We start from the raw sequence: 24,467 nt of genomic DNA on the forward strand, positions 1-24,467 counted from the left end.
TGGGAACAATTCACAGAAGCAACAAGCTATAGTCAGACAATCCCAACACCAATGGTTCACATCAGATTCTGCAAATCCTGCAAACATTGGTAAGTGAATTTTGGGGAAGAATTAAATATATAACAAAGGGAGGAGTGAGTGATAATGAATATCCCCTATAATCCTCATATTGCAAACTGATGCAGTCTAATTTGTTGGCACATAAGTCTATAAATATTTAAACTGACAAAATGCTTAGCTGAGTAACGCAGGTTTCTTGAAAGGTTGAAGATAACTGATTAACTTGCATCAGCAGTTGAAGGCAGAATTTAGGTTGTATTTACAATAATGTAAGCTAATATATGGTCCTCAAAAATGGAGAATCTAAGTCTTCCAAATGCTCACCATACAATTTGGAATACTGAGGAAAATGAAAAGCTGTATATGTTATCAACAAACTGAAGAAATAATGCTGCTTACCAAGGCTGTTAGCTCATCAATGTCATGAATTGACTCCAGTTTCCCTGAAAGAATATCCAAAGACCCTTTCTGATCGTCCTCCTGTCTGTGAGATCTGACAAAACAAATTCAGAGAGAAATGAAAACATTACAACACACTTGGTTCAACATAGGTCCCGACCCAAAACGTCAACTTTCTTGCTTCTCTGATGCTACTTAGCCCGCTGTGCTCCTCCAGCTCCACATTGTGCTATCAAGTTTAACAAATACAATTTAGCAGATCTCCACTGCACTTCTAAGTATATATATGTAGGCTTTTAAAATTTTACAAGTGTGATGAAGATGCTTCATATTTATATCACTTAAAGAACTGAACTTTTGAAGGATTATGGAAATGAATTTATTTCAATTTTTACAGCAATACCTGGAGTGGTTTCTTTAAAAAAAGAGGCCATTGAAAGTTCAGTGCGGACATTGGAGATTGTTTTTTTTAAAAAGGCCCACTGTAAATTACATGACTGGTTATAACGAATTACTTGGCAGTAGCCCTATCTAGGGTTATTTTGAACAATGACAGGCTTAGAGAGGTGCTTTTTTAAAATCTGGTTCAGTGGAAGAAAACCTGCTGAGTACGTGCGGCTAAGAAAACACTTGTAGAGTTCAGGTTAAAAAATTTACTTACTCTTTTAAAAAAGAAATTGATTGAAAAACATTTCAAGATTGTGATTTCCGAGTAAACTGTGTCTGCAAGATTTAAAAGCCAAATACATGATTAGTGACTTGACACGTGGGCCAGAACCCCAGGGAAATAGATCCTGGAAAATTTTACGCTTTATCCTTGTCTTCCAGATAACCCAATGACCAAAGTGGTATTTTTTCAGAAAGCCAAAATCTGCAAAGAAATCTATTTTTTTCCTCTTTTCCTGAATATTGTGTTTAAATGGGATATTTAGACGGATAAGCATTTATACTTCTTTATTACTATTTTCTGGAGTCTGTTTATCTAAGGTTCTGGCCCTTGTGTCAAGTCACTATTCATATTTTTGGCTCTGAAATCTTGTAGACACAGTTTACTCAATAATTTGATTGGTTTTTTGGAAGTAGTAGTGAAGAGGATTGATGAAAGCAGACAGGTGGATGTGATGTATATGGACTTCAGTAAAACATTTGACAAGGTTCCACATGGTAGACTGGTTAGGGAGGTTAGATCACATGAAATACAGGGAGAACTAGCCATTTGGATACAGAACTGGCTCGAAGGTAGGAATCCGAGGGTGGTGGAGGATTGCTTTTCGGACTGGAAGCTGGTGACCAGCGGTTTGCCACAAGGATTGGTGCTGGGTCCACTGCTTTTTTTCATTTATATCAATGATTTGGATGTGATTTGGATGTGGGGTGGCATGGTGGCTCAGTGGTTAGCAGTCCAGCCTCAACGCCAGGGACCCAGGTTTGATTCCATCCTCGAGGGACTTTCTCCCAGTGTCTGCGTGGGTTTCCTCCGGGTGCTCCAGTTTCCTCCCACAGTCCAAAGATGTGCCGACTAGGTGGATTGGCTATGCTAAATTGCCCGTAGTGTTTAGGGGGATGGGTCTGGGTGGGATGCTGCAAGGGTCGGTGTGGACTTGTTGGGCCAAAGGGCCTGTTTCCACACTGTAGGGATTCTAATGATATCAATGAATATAGGAGGTATGGTTAGTAAATTTGCAGATGGCAAATTTGGTGGTGTAGTGGACAGCCAAGAAAGTTATCTCAGAGTACAATGGGACCTCGATCAGATGTTGCATTTTGATAAGGCAAATCAGGGCAGGCCTTATACACTTAATAGTAAGATCCTGGGGAGTGTTGCTGAACAAAGAACTTGGAGTGCAGGCTCAGAGTTCCTTGAAAGTGGAATCACAGGTAGACAGGAAGGTGGTGTTTGGTACACTTGACTTGGTCAGTGCATGGAGCATTGGAGTTGGGAGGTCATGTTGCAGCTGTACAGAATCATAGAATCCCTAGTGTGGAAACAGGCCATTTGGCCCAACAAGTCCACTCTGCTCCTCTGAACAGCATCCCACCCAGACCCATTCCCCTAACCCTGCATTTCCCATGTCTAACCCACCTAAACATCCGTGGACACTATGGGCAATTTAGCATGGCCAATCCACATACCCTGCACATCTTTGGTCTGCGAGAGGAAACCCATGCAGATACGGGGAGAATGTGCAAACTCCACACAGACAGATGCCCGAAGGTGGAATCGAACTTGGGTTCCTGGTGCTGTGAGGCAGTAGTGCTAACCACTGAGCCACTGTGCCAGGACATTGGTAAGGCCACTTTTGGAATACTGCATTCAATTCTGGTCTCCAACTATAGGAAAGATGTTGTGAAATTTGAAACAGTTCAGAAAAGATTTACAAGGATGTTGCCAGGGTTGGAGGGTTTGAGCTAAAGGGAGGCTGAATAGGGTGGGGCTATTTTCCCTCAAGTATCGGAGGCCGAGAGTGACCTTATACAAGTTTATAAGATCATGAAGGGCATGGATAAGGTGAACTGCCAAGGTGTTTTCCCCTGTGTAGGGGAGTCCAAAATTAGAGTGCATAGGTTTAAGGTGTGAGGGAAAAGCTTGAAAAGGGGACCTAAGGGGCAACATTTTCACGGAGAAGGTGGTGCATGTATGGAATGAGCTGCTGGAGGAAATAAATGGAGGCTGGTCCAATTACAATTACAATATTTAAAAAGGCATCTGGATGGGTACATGAATAGGAAGGGTATGGAGGGATATGGGCCATTGTGAATGTATGCAGTTTTCAACACTTCCTACCTGAAGTGCAATATTTACATCCATGATACCGCCTGCAATTATGCATTCTTCTGCCATTGCACCTCTGACTGTATGCCAGAAGGCAGCAGTTTCATCTACAGACCAGAGAGGGGGACAAGACAGAGAAAGCAATAACCCAGTTTTTTTTTTTTTTTAAATATGATTTCTTTTACAACCAGAAGTGCTCTTGTACATAACTGGCTTTTTTCTCCCCAATACCAAATTATCTATGATACTTTTCATCTATTGTCCACCACCACTAACACAATTTCCAATTAATTAATTTAAGTGCAATGCCTGACAAGAACAATCGGATACCATTGCAAGTGATGGGGGGGAAGGGGGTGAAGAAGCTCACTTTTTATATCTGGAAGTGTAATCTCACACGACTTTCTCCCCATCATCAATTCACCCAGTGTATTTTTCAATAATTATCCACCACCACTAAATATCCTGTGTTTTTCAGTTGATTAATTTATATGCAAAGGCCTTTAAGAGTAATGCAGATCTCCAAAAAGGTAAGGGAGAGAGGGAGGGGGCTAAATCAAAATGGATTTCAAAGAGGAAATAGATCCCTGCTCTTTTCTTAAAAATATCCAGAAGTACTATTACCTCTCTCAACCAAATGGCTTTTCCCCACTAACAAATTATCTGTGGCAATTTTTCACCTATTAACCACAACCATTAACTCCTCGATGTTTCCGATTTGTTCAATATACATGCAGAGCCCATTAAGGCCAATGCAATTGCAAAAAGGTGAAGAAGTTGGCTAAATCAGAATTGCAAAGACAGTTAAGGCATTCTACCCTCTACAGTTACCAACTTTCTTGAAAATCATCAAGAGTATCGATAGATACTGTGCGCTCTCTTCAAAGACACCCAGGCATGAACGTGACTGCGGAGAGAACCCAGCTCTTAAATACTAGCTTCTAGGGGTATCACTGTCTCTTAACAGGCAGAAATTGAGGGATACTTAACAGTTAGATCGGATTTGTTTAGAACAGCACAATGGTCGACAGAAATGGTGGGCTGAAGGGCCTGTTCCTGTGCTGTATTGTTCAATGGTCTAAGTTAAATAGGTTGATTAAAAATATCATATGATTAAAAGGTTTTCAGTTTGTTTCAGAATTTTACTCCTATTTTCTTGAGAAAAAACTCTAATTAGGATATCAAGCTGTACATGCCCGTCAATTTGATACGTTTATAAAACAGATACAGCAGCAAAATGAACAGTGCCTTCCTTTTCTGTCATATATACACATATTTTCTAAGTGGTGACACGAAGTTCTTAAATCTGCAATCAAGTATTTCAAATAATTTTGAAAATCAGAGTATAATTAGAAGCTGAAGAAGCTGGTGTACCCTCAGATTAGCCAAGGAGCTACAAAGAAACTAAAGCACCTCGTCAGCAAGTCACCCCACTCAATCCACTCAGCCCAGGGGTTCCTCAATTCCATCAAGGACATAAAAATAGATGAGAGCATGGTATCATTTGACGTTACTGCCCTATTTTCAGCGATAGACATACCACTAGCAAGAGAAACACTGACAACGCTACTAAAATAAGAACAAGAACCTAGGGACACGATCTCCACAGACAACATGCTGAAGCTACTGGACCAATGCCTCATCACCTTTAACGGCCAAATATATGAACAGATCAATGGGACACCCATCTCCGGACTAATAGCCAAAGCGGTGATGCAGAGACTTGAAAGTATGACCCTTCCGCTAATCAAACCAAAACTGTGGATATGCTAGTGGACAACACCTTGGTCATTATTAAACAGGCCAAACTAGAGGAGACACACACAAACTAATAAACAACATCCTCACCGGGATCAGATTCACCAGAGAAGAGGAGAAGAACAAACAGCTCCCGTTCCTGAAACATCTGCGGAACAACGAACCAGCTCGGTGAGCCAACCGACCACAACAACTTCCTATTTCCATCAACCATTAGGTCACCTCTACCCTCAACTTTGAGTTCTTATGGCTGCATGAGATGGCACTCTGAATCATAAACGGAGCTTTCTTAAGCATTTCCTGATATCACCTCTGCATAGTCTTGCATCTATCCTGAAATACCCCAGCAGAAATGTTCACAGTGTGCAACAGCCTCATTTGTACAAATGTGACAAGAACAGACTCTGCAGTACTGTGAAGGAATCAATCTCTGCTAGCTATGCACTATGCCACCAACAAACACCACCTATGCATAAGTATGTATATTTTGCAAAGATAACAAGCAACATGACAAATACCATGTAACTATACACAGACAGCCCAAACAATCATTGGAGTGAAGGAACAAACAGCTCAACATCACAACCACAAAATGTTTACAAAGTCCGGTCAAGTCAGTTGATGACCAGTACACTTCAAAGACTATGAAGCATTGACAACACTTCAGTAAAACCGTAAACCATATGTTCTTCTTAGGAGTTCCATGTTAAATAGTTCTATAATTGCCAATGATTATGTTCCATTTGAAATACTAATTTGTGCATGTATTCACGTTAAGATGTATCAATTATATGAAAGTAAGTGTGAGTACCTAAACAGTTATCATAGGAAGTGATGGCATATCAGTTGCTACAACAGCCACTTAGTCAGTTTGCACAATGAGCAGCAAGACAGGTTGACCAACTGTCTGATATTTTAAAGGACTGTCCCTTATTTTGACTACTTGTCCTGTCGGAGACTAATCCTGGAAGTCCTAAGGGTGTGATTGAGTGATTTATGCAGGAGTGCAAGGGAGCAAGCAGCCAGTAGGAAATAGTGTGACTTAACAATAAGTTCTGGTTGATTTTTCCTACGCCCACTCCCTGACACCTGCAGATGCAAGAAGAAACACGTAAATAAGTGTGGCAAACAGCAAGGAGGAAAACTTTAAATTTTAAAAGGAAGTTAGTTCTGGACAGGCTGTCAGATGCGTGAACAGAGGCAGATGGAGTTTAATGCTGGAAAATGTGAAGTGATGCAATTTGGGAGGACGACAAGGCAAGGCAAGAAAGTACATAATGGGCAGTATTGAGGTTAGTGGGACTTGTGTACATGTACGAAATCAACAGGACAGGTAGTTAGGTTGGTTAAGAAGGCATATGGATACTTGCCTTGATTCTTCAACACATGGAATACAAAAATTGGAGGTTATGATGGAGCTGTTTAGGAGGTTGGTTAGGCCACAGCTGATATACTGTGTGTAATCAGATTTCTCTTTACACCAAATTTTACACACTCTTTGGTATGCTATGTGCAGTTCTGGTCACCACGCTATCAGAGGAATGAGATTGTACTAGAGAATGTGCAGAGGAGGTTCACCAGGATATTGCCTGGGCTGGAGCATTTCAGCTAACAAGAAATAATACATGGGCTGGGCTTGTTTCCCTTGGGACACAAGGTCAAAGGAGAACCAAACTGAGGTTGATAAGATTCTGAAGCATAAATTAGGGTTGAAAATGAATTAACTCTACAGAAGCTGGTATCCCATCACCATGTCACCCTTTCTTTACACATGAACAGTCCTTGATTTATAGTATTGCCTCATATCGGTCAATATCCCCTACACAATTTTTATGTCAGCCAACCAGATTGACAGCCTCAATTGGGGAACTCTTATTCTATGAGTTCCAGCTGGCTGACCTCATGACAATCAACACAGATGGGATTAAAATGTTCCTTTAGTTGAGGGGGTCAATAACCAGGAGCATATACTTCGATATGGGGCAGAGGTTGAGAGTGAATATAAAAGAGAAATGCTGTACCCAGAAGGCGCTAGGCATAGAGAACTCACTGCCTGAGAGGGTTGTAGAGGTGAGAACCATCAAAACATTTAAGTATTTAGATGAACATTTGGAACACCAAACCAACAAGGTTATGGACCAAGTGGCGGGAAGCAGGGTTAGAGTAGATTGAAACTTAATGATCAGTGTGGCCATGATGGGGCAAAGGATATCTTTCTTTGCTGTAATAATTTATGACTATAAAAGTTTCCATTAAAAAAAGGTGTTTTCAAAACAAACAAATTGCCGGAAAAACTGAACAGGTCTGGCAGCATTGTGGAGAGAAACAAACAGAGTTAACGTTTGAGTCTAGTGACCCTTCTTCAGTTCTGAGTTTTTCTGGCAATTAACGTTTTTGTTTCTGATTTCCAGCATCTACAGTTCTTTTGGGTTTTCATTTCCAATCTCAATGTCTATCGTCTATATTGTTTGTATTTAGCTGGAACAATATTACTCACTCCCATTCTAACTTGGAACTATATTGTGTTCTTTCACTGTCACTGGGTCAAATTCCCAGAACTTCTTCCCTAACAGCTTTGTAGGTGTGTCTACACAAAATGGACCACAGTGGTTAAATATAACAGCTCACCACCAACTTCACAAGGTCAATTAGCGATGGACAGGAAATGGTGGCCCAGCCAGCAAAGCTCATCTCCAGAATGAATAAAAATTATTGTACAATACTTCAGTGGATATTAATTGCTCAGTTAAGGACTTGATTGGTACTCACTGACAGGTTGGCTAGCCAATCCCACCGCTGAAACAAAAACCAAGTGTGCTGTAAAAACACAGCAGGCCTGGCACAATTTGCCAATATAACTGCAGTGGAGACATGGCTGGCAAGAAGGATACATAAATAATGGTGGAGAAACTCAGCAGGCTTTGTAGCATCTGTGGAGACAGAAACAGTGCTAATATTTCGAGTCCATTATAACTTCTTCAGAGCCTTTTTTTTTTTTTAAAATTACTAGTCGCAAGATCTCTTGACCCCTTGTACTAATTCATAATAAAACAACAACATTTCTCTGCGATTTGGAATGAAACTTAACTGGAGCTAAGCAGGTTAAAAGCTGGTCACTTTTCAAACATTGGCACTGTTTTTATTCTTCACTAATCTATGTTAAAAAGTCTGTTACCACAGATGTGCGGAATGGTGTTTGCCAAGAATAGTGTGCTTAGTGTTTGGTCCCAAACATGGAATTTAGGTTTTTGGAAGCCTGGCCTTTGTTTCAAGGATCCGTTGGTCCCTCTGAAATTCTTTGTTCTAATCATCTTGCTTTTGAATTATTATTATTATTATTAATAATCCAAAAGTTTATAGGTCACTTTCCAAAGGAAGTTCATTCCACAGGCGAACCACTGTGTAATAAAATTTGCCCCTCATGTCTCTTTCAATCTTGCATTCTATCTATGCCCCTCATTGTTTTATAAACTTCTGTAAGGTCACCGCAAAACCTTGCACGCTTCAGTGGTGGACGTGGGTACAATTACAACATGTAAAAAACATTTGGACAAATACACGAATAGGAAGTGTTTGGAGGGATATGGGCCAGGAGCAGGCAGTGGGACTAGTTTAGTTTAGGATTATGTTTAGCTGTGACTGGTTGGACCAAAAGGTCTGTTTCTGTGCTGTATGACTATGATTCTAAAAATGGTCACTCAGATGAAAGAGCAACAAACCAGAAACAATTCTTGCTTTGCATAAATTTTGGGAAGTGATCTATAAACTTTTGGATTTTTAATATAACGAATAGACTTCAAAAACAAGATGGTTGGAACAAAGAAATTCAGAGGGACCAATGGACCCTTGAATCAATCAAAGGCCAGATCTCCAAAACATTCCAAGCCACCCAGCTTTTCCTTATAACTCAAACCTTCCATACCTGGTAAATCTCTACTGAATCATCTCCAATTTAATGATATCCTTCCTATAACTGGGCGACAAGAACTGGACATAATATTCTAGAAGAGGCTTCGCCAATGTACTGTACAATCTCAACATGGCTTCCCAACTCCTATACTCAAAGGACTGAGCAATGAAGGCAAGCATGCCAAATGCCTTTTTAACCACCTGTCTATATGTGACTCAAAGAATTATGTACCTGAACCTCTAGATTCCTCTGTTCAACAACACTATTCAAGGCCCTACTGTTAATTGGATAAGCCCTACCCTTGCTTGTTGTACCAAAATGCAATACCTCGCATCTATCCAGATTGAAGTCCATCTTCATGCATAAGCTCACACAATCTATGTATAAATAGCTTAACCAGACAAGCTATCATTGGAGTCCAATTCCAAACAAACAAACAAACAAACCAAGTACACTTTTCAGCAGGGGATCACACACTTATTTTCTCTCCGTCTAATCTAGAGGCAAACTCAGGAAATACAATGGTTCCACTAATATCAGCTGTGTTAGCAATAACAGTGTTTGAGCCTTGGGAATTTTGTATAGCCTAGGTCCACATCAGGAAGTAAGTTTTTTTTTAAAAAAAAAAAGTTCAGGGAACCACACTAATGAGATATACATATTTGGTACCAGAAAGACCATGAAGGAAGTTCCTATATATAGGAAACACCATTGTACAACACCTTGCCCAATAAATTAGTATTCATTTAAGCCATAGGTATCAAAACTCACTGCTGTACTGCATATAACCTTACCGTTGACGATTCTCTTTATTTTCAAGGTGTTCGTTTGTTCTTTCAGAACGAAAGCGTTTTGAAGATAGTGCTTCCTCCATCCCTTTCAGTTCTTTCCTCCTCAGCTCACATATAGTGGAACGAATAAGTCTACGCTCATCTAGGTCATCAGTCACTTCAAGCTATTTCAGGAAAATAAAGGAAAATTGCAGTTAGATTCAAACTTTTCACATAAAATTACTGATTGTCAGTTCAAGACTGAGTGAAATACAACAGCAGAATTCTACAGATATTGAAAATCTTAAATGAAAACAAATAATGCTGGACATATTCAAGTAGTCAGGGCAGTATTTTCAGGTCGATGACATTTCATCAGAACCGAGTGAAATCACGCCTTCAGTTCTAAAACCCACTTTGCAAGAGATGAAATAAAAATCAAAAACCTAAAATGAAACTAATTGCTACTTCCACATCATATGACAAGAAAATGGGTGGAAAAGCAGCTTACTAACTTTTATAATGACAAGAATGACTGGATAAATGCGAGGTGATGTACTTGGGCAGGACAATTAAGACAACGGAATACGTGAGCAGCGGGACTCTGGGAAGCATCAAGGAAGGGTCCAGACCCGAAACGTCAGCTTTCCTGCTCCTCTGATGCTGCCTGGCCTGCTGTGTTCATTCAGCTCTACACCTTGTTATCTCAGACTCCAGCGTCGGCAGTTCCGACTATCTCTGAAGGATCAGAGGGACTTTGGTGTGCGTATGTCCCGATCTTAAGATAATTGGGACAGGTGGATAAAATGGTTAAAAAAGGCATATGGTACACTTGCCTTTATTAGCTGAAGCATAGAGTTTAAGAGTAGGGAGGTAATGTTGGAACGATATAAACCATTGGTTAGGCCATAGTTAGAGTATAGTGTGCAGTTTTGGAATCCACAAATAAAATAGAAGTGATATTGCTGCAGAAGGCACAAAGGAGATTGACCAGGATGTTGCCTGGGCTGGAGAGTTTCAATTATGAAGAGAGATTGGACAGACTAGGATTGTTTTTCTGAAAGTGGAAGAGATGGAGAGAGGGTGTGATTGAGATGTATAAAATTATGAGGGCATAGATAAGGTTGCCAGGAAGAAACATTTCTTCTTGATGGAGGAATCAATGACCAAGGGGTACAGATTTAAGATCACACAATCCCTACAGTGTGGAAACAGGCCATTTGGCCCAACAAGCCCACACCGAACCTCAAAGCATCCCACCCAGACCCACCCCATTGACACATCCTTGAACACTGCGGGCAATTTAGCATGGCCAATCCACCTAGCCTGCACATCTTTGAACTGTGGGGGGAAACCAGAGCACTCGGAGGAAACCCATGCAGTCATGGAGAGAATGTGCAAACTCCACAGACAGTCGCCTGAGGGTGGAATCGAACCTGGGTCCCTGGCACTATGAGGCAGCAGTGCTAACCACCGAGCCACCGTGCTGCCCAGTTAAAGAATTGAAGGTTTAGAGGAGATGGGAGGAAAAACTTTTTCGTCCAGGGGTGGTGGGGAGCGGGAAAGCTGGAACTTACTGCCCATAAGGGTTGTAGAGACAGAAACCTTCATAACATTTAAGAATTATTTAGATATGCACTTGTGATGCCAAGACATGCAGGGCTATTGACCAAGTGCTAGAAAATGGGATTAGAACCAGTTAGGCAGTTGTTTTTGACTGGAGCAGACTCAATTGGCCAAATGGCCTTGTTCTGCATTGTAGATCTCAGTAACTAAATGTAGTGATTGTAAAGAGGTCAGCCAAGTGGCCCTCATAGAATATGAGTTCTGAGTGGAGCCGTTAGACTGGTACAATTAGGGAGCCCTAGCTGACAGATATAAACAGGAATGTCTGATGGTTTGTTAGCTCAGTTGGCTGGACAGCTGGTTTGCCATACAGAGTGATGGCAACAGCATGGGTTCGCTTCCCACACTGGCTGAGGTCACCATGAAGATGCCGCCTTCTCAACCTTGCCTCTCATCTGAGATGTGGTGACCTTATGGTTAAAATCTCACCACCAGTCGTCTCTGTCCGTCAGTGCGGTTTTCTGGGGCTATGATGATTTTACCTTTTAAAGGAGCCCACTTGTGGCACAGTGGTAGCGTCCCTACTCCTGAACTGACAGACCCAGATTCAAGTCCCACCAGCTCCAGAGGTGTGTAATAATAATCTTCAACAGGCTGCTGAGGCAAATAGCTTAATTTTATTTTTTTTTTTAAAAATCCACAAAAAAAAAAAACAGGAGTGTCATAGGTCTATCCCAGGTTGCCATTTATCCAAATGAAGCATTAATAACAGGAAAGACCTCATCTAACCATAATTAGAGGAGTGCATGGTTCGTGTCCAGCTTTGTGAAGGACAGCCACCCTGCCAGCTTTGCATGTAAATCTCTATATGAGGGATTCGGTATTTACCTAGGTTATGAAAAGTGGTTTACGATTTGTTTAAAATTCCCACAAAGACAAACTGACCTTTCGGGCTTCATAATTGGTACAGCCAGTGCTGCCCATTCTGCAAACTGGACTGGTTTGATGATTCCTTCCCTTTCTAGCCATCTGATTTCTGTCTACACTTCTGCCAAATCAGGCACATGGCACTGGGCAGCCCTTTCAGAATGACAGAATTGCTAATGGGGAGAAGTCTCCAAAGCCACATAAAAAAGAACCAACTTATGTCCTTGGACTTGGGACTGACCTCATTACTGCATCCCTCCCCCCAATGAACCTTGTAGAATGAGCTCTCTGACTGGGGCTGTTAATGTACTGCACTCAGGGAGCCCTGGCTGACAGATATAAACAGGAGTGTCAACGGTTCGGTTCACTCCGAAACCTGGCTCGGAGGGGGCTGGATCAGTGTCAAAGGACTCTCCACACTTAAATAAAGGGTGACTTGGAAAACAGGATACCGGCCTGTGAAGCTATTTCAGCTAGGACTCTAATTTTCCCCTGTCTGAGGGAGTAAGAATGGTAGCAAGCTGGTTGGCATAAATAGGGTGATTTCAAAAATGAGATTCTCATGCTGAGAGAAACTCTCCTCATTATGTCCTATATGTTAGATAGGAAGTTCAGATTCTTGCCGTTAATATAGGGGAGAGTGAGGCAAAAAGCAATGTACAAGATATACAGTAACTTAGCTCATTCCTCAAAATTAAGGCAGGAGGATCCATGATATGAGGCTATCTGCAGTCAAAGACTTGACTGCTAATGACAGGTGACAATGCTGGCAGTTACAACATCTCACATCCTTGGGATGTATGAAGAAGCTCCTCCTCTCTCATATGAATCTGATTTAACCAGGTCCTATAGCAAAAGTAATAGGACAACATACATTTTAACAGTGCAGGTAAAAGGATTGAAAAAAATAATGGAGTATTTATAGTGGTGTAGCAACCATATCACCTGTGTCTTCAGGTTGGTAACTTCTTCCTCTCCCTCCTATTTCTAGGTGCAGACCTGACTCTACAACTGGGATGGCTGTGATTGGCCTTACTGATTTGGAATACTTAGGTAGTTATCTCCTGCAGCCTTTTGGCCTAGATAGCCCAGGCCTGCTGCTGGCTGAAAACATAAGGACGACGCCATCATTTGTGGCAGCCTACTAAATACTTCTGCCACACCTCCCTGATGTTTTTGTGCTTGTCTCTGCAGGTTCAGCATGTTACTTGTGGCTGAAAACAGGTGTATGTCTTCCTCCTTGAGTTGGAATTGTCAGTGACGGTTTCAGGTTGTGTCTACGAGCTTCTGGACATTACCTGAGCACCTACCATCTGCATACGAGGGAAGGAATTAGTTGGAAAAAAAATGGCTAAAAGCTGGTGTTAAACAAGAATGTGTCAATGCTGGCATTAATCAGAGTAGCACAGCACAATGGAGTTACTGGGTTGGTTGCCTAATATTGTCCCCGTCATCACATGAGCAGTCCTAGTCTTCCCTAGACCTCTACAAGTGTATGAGGCGTATGAACAGAATGAATAGAGAGCAGCTGTTTCCTTTGGTTGAGAGGTCAATCCCAAGGGGGCATAGTTTTAGGGTTAGGGGCAGGAGATTTAGAGGGGATTTGAGAAAAAGACATTTTCACTCAGGTGGAGGGGATCTGGAATGCACTGCCTGGGCTGGTCATGGAGACTGGAAACCTTACAACCTTGACAAATATTTGAATGAGCACTTGAAATATCATACATTCAAGGATATGGGACAAGTGCAGGAAATTGGGATTAGCATGCCTTTAGTGGTAGTTATGTCAGTACAGACCTGATGGGCTGAAGGGCTTTTATGCACTGTATGACTTTAAGAATCTTTCTCCACTTCACTCATCTCGTAGGGAGTGAGGAACCAGATGTCCGAAACTGCCACCACTCTCCTGCCTGTTTTGGGCTTCTCAACCTGATTGTGAGGCAGTTTCTCCTACAATGAAAGAAGGAGAAGGACGGTGTGCAATAGAAACAAGAATAGTTAGTGATCATGCATAAGCACAAAGAGGTGACTTGGTAGGAAGCACAGAGGGCAGGAAGAGCCAGTAGTCGAAGGTAGTTCAGTGTGATCCTTTAACTAGACACGATGCATGCAATACAGAGGGCTGTAATCATGAGCCTTGGTGAAATGCAACTGCAGTAGTTAAGTTAGAGAGAGAGTGATAACCATGCAAGTGCCACTTATCCTGCTTTCTGGTCAAGGCAACACTCACTCATGCTGCTATCTCTGACCAGGCTGAATTTGATGGGTAGACTCTTGTTGCAGTCAGCCAGGAAGAGCACTGACCTTATCTCCTTCTCCCTTGTCCATATTCCTCATGATCTTTCTCCATGAAGCTCAGTTTTATTCAGTGTCATCTTCTGACAGTTTAGAGATGAGCGCCACAGTATGAGAGGCAGTTCCCTCCTTGCAACATATGAAGCAGTGGACAACTGGGCTTCACAAATTGTGCCAGTGCCTTGGAAGTCAAAAATTCCAGGCACTGGCAAGCTCTTCGATCTTGCTTGCCACACAATTCACTGAACAACATGTCCAATATCTTGCTTTCGTAAATAGAGGGGAGACACGTGTTTGCAAAAGATAAGCTTCCCCAGTCGATGGTAGAAATGATGCCAACATTCTTTAACATCATATGTTAAAATCCTTATCAGTGTTCCATTTACATTTTTAGAAATCTCAGGGAAGGGCAAGGGGGAAGAATCATCTAGCATCTTTCATGATCTCACAATATCCCAAAATGCTTTATAACTAATTAAATAGCTGCAATGTTTAGTCACTGTAACAATGCAAGGAATGGCAGCAGTCAACCTGGGCATAGTAATAAGCCGTAAACAGCTCTGTCGTTAATGAACATATATTTTGTTTCATTGGTGCTAGTTGAATTTTTTTTTTGTTTTAAAAATGCAGCTCGGGTCAAAACTAGAATTTGCACAATATTATCCCCATTTTGGCACCAACGAACTTTTAATACAACTTTGGCATTGTAACAAAACATAAATTTATTTCTTCCACGTAACACATTCCAATCATCAATCAAAAGGGAGAGGCAGGCAACCCTCTCTCAGATCCCTTTATGTTTCTGCCAACTGTAAGAGTCATGGAACTGCAGCCAAATTGGTCAACTACCCAATTTGTCTACTTAGTGAAATGTCCAACTTCCATTACGAGTCAGGTTTCAGTTATATGTTCTTTCACATGTTTTGCATATACAACTACTCTACAGAAGCTCCTCCCTGAAAAATCAGTTTATATCTAAAAAAGTAGAACGTACTGAAAGTTGACAAGATATATTCAAGAAAGGCTTCCACACTTTGTTCCTTATCCATCATTTCTCCCCTCACCCTCATGATTCATTTTAAAAAAAACACGAATACAAAGCGTCATACAAACCGGGAAGATTTCAGGTTCACTAATGTACCGGTGAAATTGATACAAATAATCTATTTGGGAAAGACAAAAAAAAGGTTTCAGCAGTTGATGAAAACCCAGAAACTTCTACGAATGTTTTCATTTATGCGGACTCAATAATACAGGGCTTAGTAGTTATGCACAACATTGCTAAAGAGCCTAAATAATCATAATTGGATTCCACATCATGAATGTTCAGTTGAATGAGGAACAGGGGCCCATTTTAATCTCTGCCACATAAAGTGGGGGTTTAATTAATTGATGCCAAGGAAGCCTGGAGACCTGCATGATCTTTCTGCACAAGCAGATTAAAATAGAATGCAAGTCAACAGAAGTGGAGAAAATGTTACAAATTCATTAATGATCAAATCTTTGTCAAAGTGCTTTCCTGAAAACTAAATAAAAACAAATGTTACATGACCAAAATTTATTAACAACTTCAGATCTATTTGACTGTACAGACGAATAAAGTTGAATAAAATTTGTACAGTGTTTAATAATGTTCACAATTTTTCAACAGCTATTTGTTTCAAAGTCCTGTCAAGATCATTGAACAATTATTTAAAACAAATGAATCATGATCATGGCTTGTACAAGGCAAGCAATATCATTTGGAAGTAATGCTTTTTTGGATAAGCTGTTTATGGAAAGTTAAACTTTTCACAAACTGCAGCCAAGAATTCTTGGCTACAAGAGATGAAAATGTGCAATACACAAAAGTCTTCACTTGTTGACTCTTTCCTCCTTAATTTACAAATTAAATCAAACCAGGAACAAGCAGGGTTCAGAGATAAGGTGTAGAGCTGGATGAACACAGCAGGCCAAGCAGCATCATAGGAGCAGGAAGGCTGACGTTTCAGGCCTAGACCCTTCATCAGAAATGGGGGAGGGGAAGGGGGTTCTGAAATAAGTAGGGAGAGAGGGGGAGGCGGATAGAAGTTGGACAGAGGAGAAGATAGGTGGAGAGGAAACAGACAGGTCAAAGAGGCGGGGATGGAGCCAGTAAAGGGGAGTGTAGGTGGGGAGGTAGGGAGGAGATAGGTCAGTCCAGGGAGGACGGACGGGTCAAGGGGGCAGGATGAGGTTAGTAGGTAGGAGATGGGGGTGCGGCTCAGGTAGCATCTGTGAAGAAAAACTCAGAACTGACGGTAGTTGGGAAAACATCAGTTTATATACAGAAAATAGGGAGGGGCTGGGGTAGGGAGTAAACAATAGGATAGAGCCTAAAGAGACAGAAGAACAGTTGGACAAAGGAGTTGATAATGATCTGGCTGGGAGGGTGAATATTGTTAATGGGGACTATTAGTGACTGACAATAGGTGGTGTGTAATGGCAGGCTATGTGGTAGCAAGGCCTGGTGTGTGGAGTAGGAGGCTAGGACATGGGAGAGTTTAGGCCCTAAAATTATTGAACTCAATATCAAGTCCAGAGAGCTGCAGAGTTCCCAAGCAGAAAATGAGGTGTTGTTCTTCCAGTTTGCATTGAGCTTTGCTGGAACACAGCAGCAAGCCAGAGACAGATGTTGGCCAGGGAACAGGGTGGTGTGTTGAAGTGGGAGGCAACAGGTAGCTCAAGGTCTTTTGCGACCAGAACATAGATGTTCTGCGAAGCGGTCACCCAGTCTACGTTTTCTGTCTCCAATCTAGAGGAGATCACATTGTGAGCAGTGAATGCAGTAGACCAGATTCTGGGAAGTGCAGGTGACTGCTTCACTTGGAAGGTACGTTTGGGCCCTTGGATAGTGGGGAGGGAGGAGGTAAGTGGGCAGGTGTTGCACCTTTGCCAGTTAGAGGGGAAGGTGCTGTAGTGCTGTGGGGGGGTGCTGTTGGGGGTGAAGGAAGTGTGGACCAGGGTGTAAGGTCAAGCTTAGTTTTGGCATGGAGATAAAAAGGAGTTATCCAGCCAGGGAGTTAGTATCACAACAGAGGGCAGCTGATAGTAGGAACTGCAGATGCTGGAGAATCTGAGACAACAAAGGTGCAGGGCTGGATGAACACAGCAGGCCAAGCAGCATCATAGGAGCAGAGAGGCTGACGTTTCAGGCCTAGACCCTTCTTCAGAAAGTTATATAGTGCAGTTGTTATCATCGCACTCCCATATAGCAGTGAGACCTGGACTGTAAATCCATGACTGACAAGCATGCTAGGGAAATTCTACCAGCAATACCTCCATTCCATTCTCCAGACTCAACAGGAGGACTGTCGGACAAAAGTGTCTTTCTTGGAGGTAGCTCTACAAGCACTCAGCCAAAACTCCTGCAGCACCAATTAAGATGGACTGGACGTTGTGCTCATGTGACTAAAAAGTATCTCCATCAGCAAATCAATTTTTTCTCAGTTCTCAAATGGCCAATGTTCTGGGGAGAGCAATGGAAATTATAGCAAGACACCATGAAACTTTCCTTGAAACATAGCACCATTGACCTTAATGGGAGGGGAGAACCTGCTACCAACTGGTCAAAATTGAGACAATTTATCCATTAAGCTGCATGCTTTGAATCCAAAGGCCTTAATGATGAGGCAGTGCACTGCCACAGAAGGGAAGAAAAGGGAACAAATCCTATATTCTAAGTCCCATTACTTTGTGAGAAATCCTGCTGGTGATGCCCAAAAATCTGCAGGTCAAGAATCAGACTTGGGTCAGATGAAGACCATGGCAGATAGTTGTGGGCCTGAGTAAATGTCACCTTTAATTCTACGTGCATCCAACATAATGAACAGTTCAGGACTTAAGTGCTTTCTGGAGTGACTTTCCAGTTGCATTTGAATGAATGTTGATTGTTGTTGACCTTTATACCTCCCTGACTCCAATTACTTTCACTGGCTACCTATTAGGCAGTAATGAGATAGTGATCATATGATACTATAACAATACATCAGCAGGTATGCTCTTGTGTCAGGAAAGAGGGAAGGCATAATCTATACCAGAGAAAAATATAATATCTTATGGAAATTACATAAAGACACACTGAAGCTTTCCTTGAAACATAACATATCATGTAGTGTAGAGTAAGAAAAAAAAACAGTCTTACAGGGACCTACCAGAGTCAGACTGTAGTCACTCTTGGATAGACAAAACCTTCCCAAAATATACCAGACCACATATGACCAAGTAGGATCCAAAAGAGTAACCAAACCACAAACCACCCGTCCTAAAGGTATTGACTTGAAAATGGTGAATGCATCACTGTACAATCATATCAGATTGAGAAATCTTATCAAAATGTCAGACAGTTTAGGGATTAGTAATTAAGAATTCACACTTTTCTTTCACAACATCATCTGCAGCGGCCACATATCAACCTAAATCTGTGAGCAATGGAATGCTCGTTAATATTTCTAATAATCCAACAGCATGGTCACTTTCAAAATTTGAACCCCTCTAGGCCCGAAACGTCAGCCTTCCTGCTTCTATGATGCTGCGTGGCCTGCTGTGTTCATCCAGCTCTACACCTCGTTATCTCAAAGTACCTGTAAGGATGGTTACAAATGCAATTCTTCGACCATGATACATTGTCCCTTGTTAGTCACTCTGCAGTCCTGTCATAACAACACCATCTTTGAGGTTATTCTCCATCAGGGATGATTAGTTGACACAGATACGTAGTTAGGTTACAAGTATAGTTTCCCGTCACACCTCACTAGAAACCTCCACTGCCTATGTGTGTCAATCTGTTTACCCAAATTTCAGTCTTGGATGGGCCACAAATTCCTGCAGCCATTGTAGACTGAAACCATCATCTTTAACACCTGCCATAAACTCTGCATCCTCCCTGCTAAAGCCACCATTTATCGGCAATAGTCTCAGATGTATAAATGCAAGTATTAATAATGCTTTGTTCTCCATATTTTTCGATGAAGTATCCTAGGATATTTTGATGTTAAAGGCATGCAATAAATTCAAATTGCCTAGTCATCCATTTACTGTACTTGAAAATAAAAACTCTTAAGATACACAGTTAACAAATCAAAACACATGAAAGAAAAACTGTTGTGAAACATAGGAAAGGATGCAGGCTGCAGTAATTAAGCACATCCAGCAGATGGCAGTTTGCATCATTAACAAAAATGGTCATTTTAGAACAGCATTGTAGGCAGCACAAACATGGTGGACTGAAGGGCCTGTTCCTGTTGCTGTACTGTTCTATGTTCTATTAGAATTTCAGTGGCCAGCACATCCATTTACGTCACGTGTTTAGAATTAATACCTATGAGCTGGATTCGTCTGAGTGATTTTAACTGATGGAAAGGAATGAATGAGAAAAATTAAAATAAAGGAGAAGCAGTAAGAGAAAAGTTTTTTTCTTCATTTGTGCGACATGGGCATCACTGGCTGGCCAGCATTTATAGCATATGAGACAACAAGGTGTAGAGCTGGATGAACACAGCAGGCCAAGCAGCATCTAGGAGCAGGAAGGCTGACATTTCGGGCCTAGACCCTTCGTCAGAAATGGTGGGGGGGAGGGTGGGAGAAGGGGGTTCTGAAATAAATAGGGAGAGAGGGGGAGGCGGATAGAGGAGAAGATAAGTGGAGAGGAAACAGACAGGTCAAAGAGGCGGGGATGGATCCAGTAAAGGTTAGTGTAGGTGGGGAGGTAGGGAGGAGATGTGTCAGTCCAGGAGGACGGACAGGTCGAGGCTAGTAGGTAGGAGATGGGGGTGGGGCTTGAGGTGGGAGGAAGAACAGGTTAGGGATGCAGGGACAAGCTGGGCTGGTTTTGGGATGCGATAGGGGGAGGGGAGATTTTGAAGCTTGTGAAGTCCACATCGATACCATGGGACTGCAGGGTTCCCAAGCGGAATACGAGTTCCTGTTCCTGCAACCTTCGGGTAGCATTGTTGAGGCACTGCAGGAGGCCCAGGATGGACATGTTGTCTGAGGAATGGGAGGGGGTGTTGAAATGGTTCGCAACTGGGAGGTGCAGTTGTTTAGTGCGAACTGAGCGTAGGTATTCTGCAAAGCGGTCCCAGAGCCTCCGCTTGGTTTCCCCAATGTAGAGGAGGCCACAACGGGAACAGCGGATACAGTATACCACATTAGCAGACGTGCAGGTGAACATCGGTGGGATGGGGAAAGTCTTGTTGGGGCCGGGGAGGGGGGGGGGGAAGGACGGAGGGACGGACGGACGGAAGAGCTGGGTGTGGTGGGGCTGGAGGGGAGTTTGGAGCGGACAAGGGAGCATAGGCCCTGGTGTACCTTGGATAGAAAAAAAAAAAAGTGGTGGTGAGCTGCCTTTCTGATCCACTGCAGTCCACAATGCCATAGGTTGACCCACAATACTCAGGGAATGAATTCCAGTATTTTTACCCTGCGACAGTGAAGGAACAGGTGAGATATTTCCAAGTCAGGATGGGGAGTGGTTTGGAGGGTAGTTTGCAGATGGTGTTCCCAAGTATCTGCTGCCCTTGCCCTTCTAGATAGGAGCAGTTGTGAGTTTACAGGGAGCTGTCCAAGGATCTTTCGTGAATTTTTGCAGTGCATCTTGTAGATAGCATACACTGCTGCTACTAAGTATCAATGGTTGAGAGGGTGGATGCTTGTGGATGTGGTGCTAATCAAGTAGGCTGCTTTGTCCTGGATGGTGTCAAGCTTCAAGTGTTGTTGGAGCTGCACCCATTCAGGCAACAGGGGAGCATTCCATCAAACTCCTGACTTGTGCCTTGTAGGTGATGGACAGGCTTTGGAGAGTCAGAAGGGGAGCTACTCACCACGGTAGTCCTAGCCTCTGACTTGCTCTTGTAGCCACTATGTTTAGGTGGGGAGTCCAGTTAAGTTTCTGGTCACTGGTAACCCCAGGTCGTTGACAGTAGGGGATTCCATGATGGTAATACCACTGACTGTCAAGGGGCAGTGGTTAGATTGTCTCTTAGTGGAGGTGGGCATTGCCTGACATTTGTATGGTACAATTGTTACTTGGCACTTGTCAGATTGTCCAGATCTTGTTGCATTTGTGCATGGACTGTTTCAGTATCTAAGACATCCATGTTTGAACCAAGGCTGTAATGAGTTCAGGATGTGAGTGGCCTTGGCAGACCCCAAATTGAGTGTCAATGTGCAGTTTATTACTGAGCAGATGCTGTTTGATAGCATTATTCATGACACCTTCCATCACTACTCCGGTGTCATTGAGTCATACAGCACAGAAACAGACTCGCCGGTCCAACCGGTCCATACTGAACATAATCCTAAACTAAACTAGTCCCACGTGCTTGCTCCTGGCCCAAATCCCTCCTAACCTTTCCTATTCATATATCCATCCAAATATCTTTTAAACATTGTAATTGTACCTGTATCCACCACTTCATCCGGAAGTTCATTCCATATGTGAACCACCCTGTGTGTAAAAGAATTTGCCTCAAGTCTTTTTAAAAATCTCTCTCCACCCACCTTAAAAATATGTCCCCTCGTCTTGAAATTCCCCATCTTAGGGAAAAGACAACTACCATCAACTCTATCTATACCTGTCATTATTTTATAAACTTCTAAGAGGTCACCCCACAATCTCCTATGCTCCAGTGAAAAAAGTCCCAGCCTATCCAGCCTTTCCTTACAACTCAAACCTTCCATACCTGACAACATCTTGGTAAATATCTTCTGAATCCTCTCCAGTTTGATAATATCCTTCTTGCGATTAGGTAACCAGAACTGAACACAGTATTCCAGAAAAGGCCTCACCAATGCTACAACCTCAAAATAACATTCGAACTCCTATACTCAAAAAGACTAAGCAATGAAGCCAAGCATGCCAAATGCCTTTTAACCATCCTGTCTACATGTGACAGGAACTTTAAAGAATTATGTACCTGTACCCAAGAGTAGAATGATGATAAGGATTGAGTGGGGGATATGCTGGGTTGTGTTGGATTGCAGATTGCTGGAGTACAATTCTATTGTTGTCAGGGCCACAGCACCTCATAGCTGTGCAGCTTTAAGTCACTCGATATGTCTGAAGTTTATCCCATTTAGGATAGTCATAGTGCCACAACACAATGGAGGGTATTCTCAATATGAAGGCTCGACTTCGTCTCAACGGAGGACTGTGTGGTGGTCTCTCACTGTCATGGACAGATGCATCTGCAGCTGACGGATTGGCAAGGACGAAGTCAAGTGGGTTTTTCTCTCGTTGGTTCCCTCACCATATGCTGCCGACCTAGTCTAGCAATTGTGTCCTTTAGGACCAGACCACCTCAATCAGTAGTGTTGCTGACGAGCCACTCTCTGCGATGAATTTTGAAACACAGTATGTTTTGCACCCGTGCAGCCCTCAGTGCTTCCTCCATGTGCTGTTCAACATGGGACAGAGTACAGTATGTGACAACTAGCAAGAGGTTTCCTTGCCCATGTTTAACCTGAAGCCATGATTCAGGTTAAACATGGAGTCAATGTTGAAGACTCCCAGGGCAACTCCTTCCCAACTGTATACCACTGTGCCTCATCCTCTGCTGGGTCTATCTTGCCAATAGCGATGGTGGTGTCTGAGATATTGTCTATAAAAGGTATGATTCCATGAATAACTATGTCAGGCTGTTACTTGACTACTCTAAGACAGCTCTCCCAATTTTGGCACTAGCCCCCAGATATTAGTAAGGAGGACTTTGCAGGGTCAACAGTACTATTTCTGCAATTGTCTTTTCCGAAGCCTAGGTTAATGCTAGGTGGTCCATCTAGTTGTATTTCTTTGTTGAGATTTTTTTTTTTTTTTTTTTTAAAAAAGTGATTAATGCAACAGAGTAGCTCACTAGGCTATTTCAGAAGGCAGTTAAGAGTCAACCTCATTGCTGTAGCCTGGAGTCACATGGAGGCCAGACCAGGTGAGGATGGCAGATTTCTTTTATATAATGATACTAGTGAACCAGATGGGCTTTTTCCCTCAACAATCATGATCATCAGTAGATTCTTAATTCAAGATACTTTTCACTGAATTCAAATTCCACCATTTGCCGCGGTGGGATTTGAACTTGGGTCCACAAAATATTAGCTAAGTTTCTAGACAAAGTCAAAAATCACATAACACCAGGCTTTAGTTGAACAGGTTTAAGTGAAATCACAAGCTTTCAGAGCATAGACCCTTCGTCAGGTGCAGCAAGTTTCTAGATTAATAGCCTAGCAAAAATACCACTATGCCATCGTCTCCTCTAGTGTAATGTGCATTTGCTTATGCTGAGAAATGAATGCAGTGAAGTGTGAAGACTAGGTTTTGAAGAGATGATGCAAGAGTTTGACACGTACATGTGAGGAAAGAGAATGCAATATGGGGGTTAAAACATCTGTAAAAGACAAGTTAGATGGAAAGAGGAAAGGCACTCAATGGATAGCTTTTTCAGAGTCAAAGTATGACAAGTTGAGCAACTTCTTTTTGCACTATAACATTCTGGAGAAGTTGACAAATAGGAGCTCCTGTTTTACTGAAGATCCACTCCCTTCAAAGTCAAGTAGCCTGAAAAAATTAAGGAACACTTGAAAAAAGTTCATTCCCTGTGGTGCAAGAATTACAACTAGGGATGCTCATGAAATGGAAGACAACATCACTCAGGCAGTATTGGGGGCTGGAACAGATTAGAGACTTTAAAGGAGCAAGGTAATAGAAGAACCTCACCGTGCATTTAGATGATGTCACCAAGAACGAAATGTAGAAAAGAAACAGGAATGGACCAAGATCTGACCCTTGCAGGACAAGTTCATAGTCTAAAAAGTTAATAAAATCTCCCATCACTTATCTCCTAACCTCTCTGCCCATGCTATACATGGCCTGTTTAATGGCTAGTGCACTAGTAGAGTTCCAGACTTCATGTTTCCCACAGAACAGCAGCAACAACACTTCAAAGTACATGAAGTGCTAGGTGTGTCCTAAGGCAGTAAGAGAGTTACCATACAAGTA

The 24,467-nt window shown here is 42.2% G+C and overlaps 1 protein-coding gene across 2 annotated transcripts in view; it reads right to left on the bottom strand.

Moving 5' to 3' along the window:
* Nucleotides 1-24,467, bottom strand: part of LOC109910819 (cytospin-A) — a 301,509-nt gene that overhangs the window by 217,918 nt on the left and 59,124 nt on the right. For both annotated transcript variants that reach the window (XM_020510070.2, XM_020510069.2), the window contains exons 2-3: nucleotides 9,695-9,855; nucleotides 460-553 (exon numbers count right to left, since the gene is read on the bottom strand). In XM_020510070.2, the coding sequence (XP_020365659.1) occupies nucleotides 460-553; nucleotides 9,695-9,855 (255 nt within the window). The remainder of the gene's footprint in view (nucleotides 1-459; nucleotides 554-9,694; nucleotides 9,856-24,467) is intronic.

Source organism: Rhincodon typus, chromosome 24 (genome assembly GCF_021869965.1).
Source record: "Rhincodon typus isolate 14 chromosome 24, sRhiTyp1.1, whole genome shotgun sequence".
Classification (NCBI taxonomy): Eukaryota; Metazoa; Chordata; class Chondrichthyes; order Orectolobiformes; family Rhincodontidae; genus Rhincodon; species Rhincodon typus.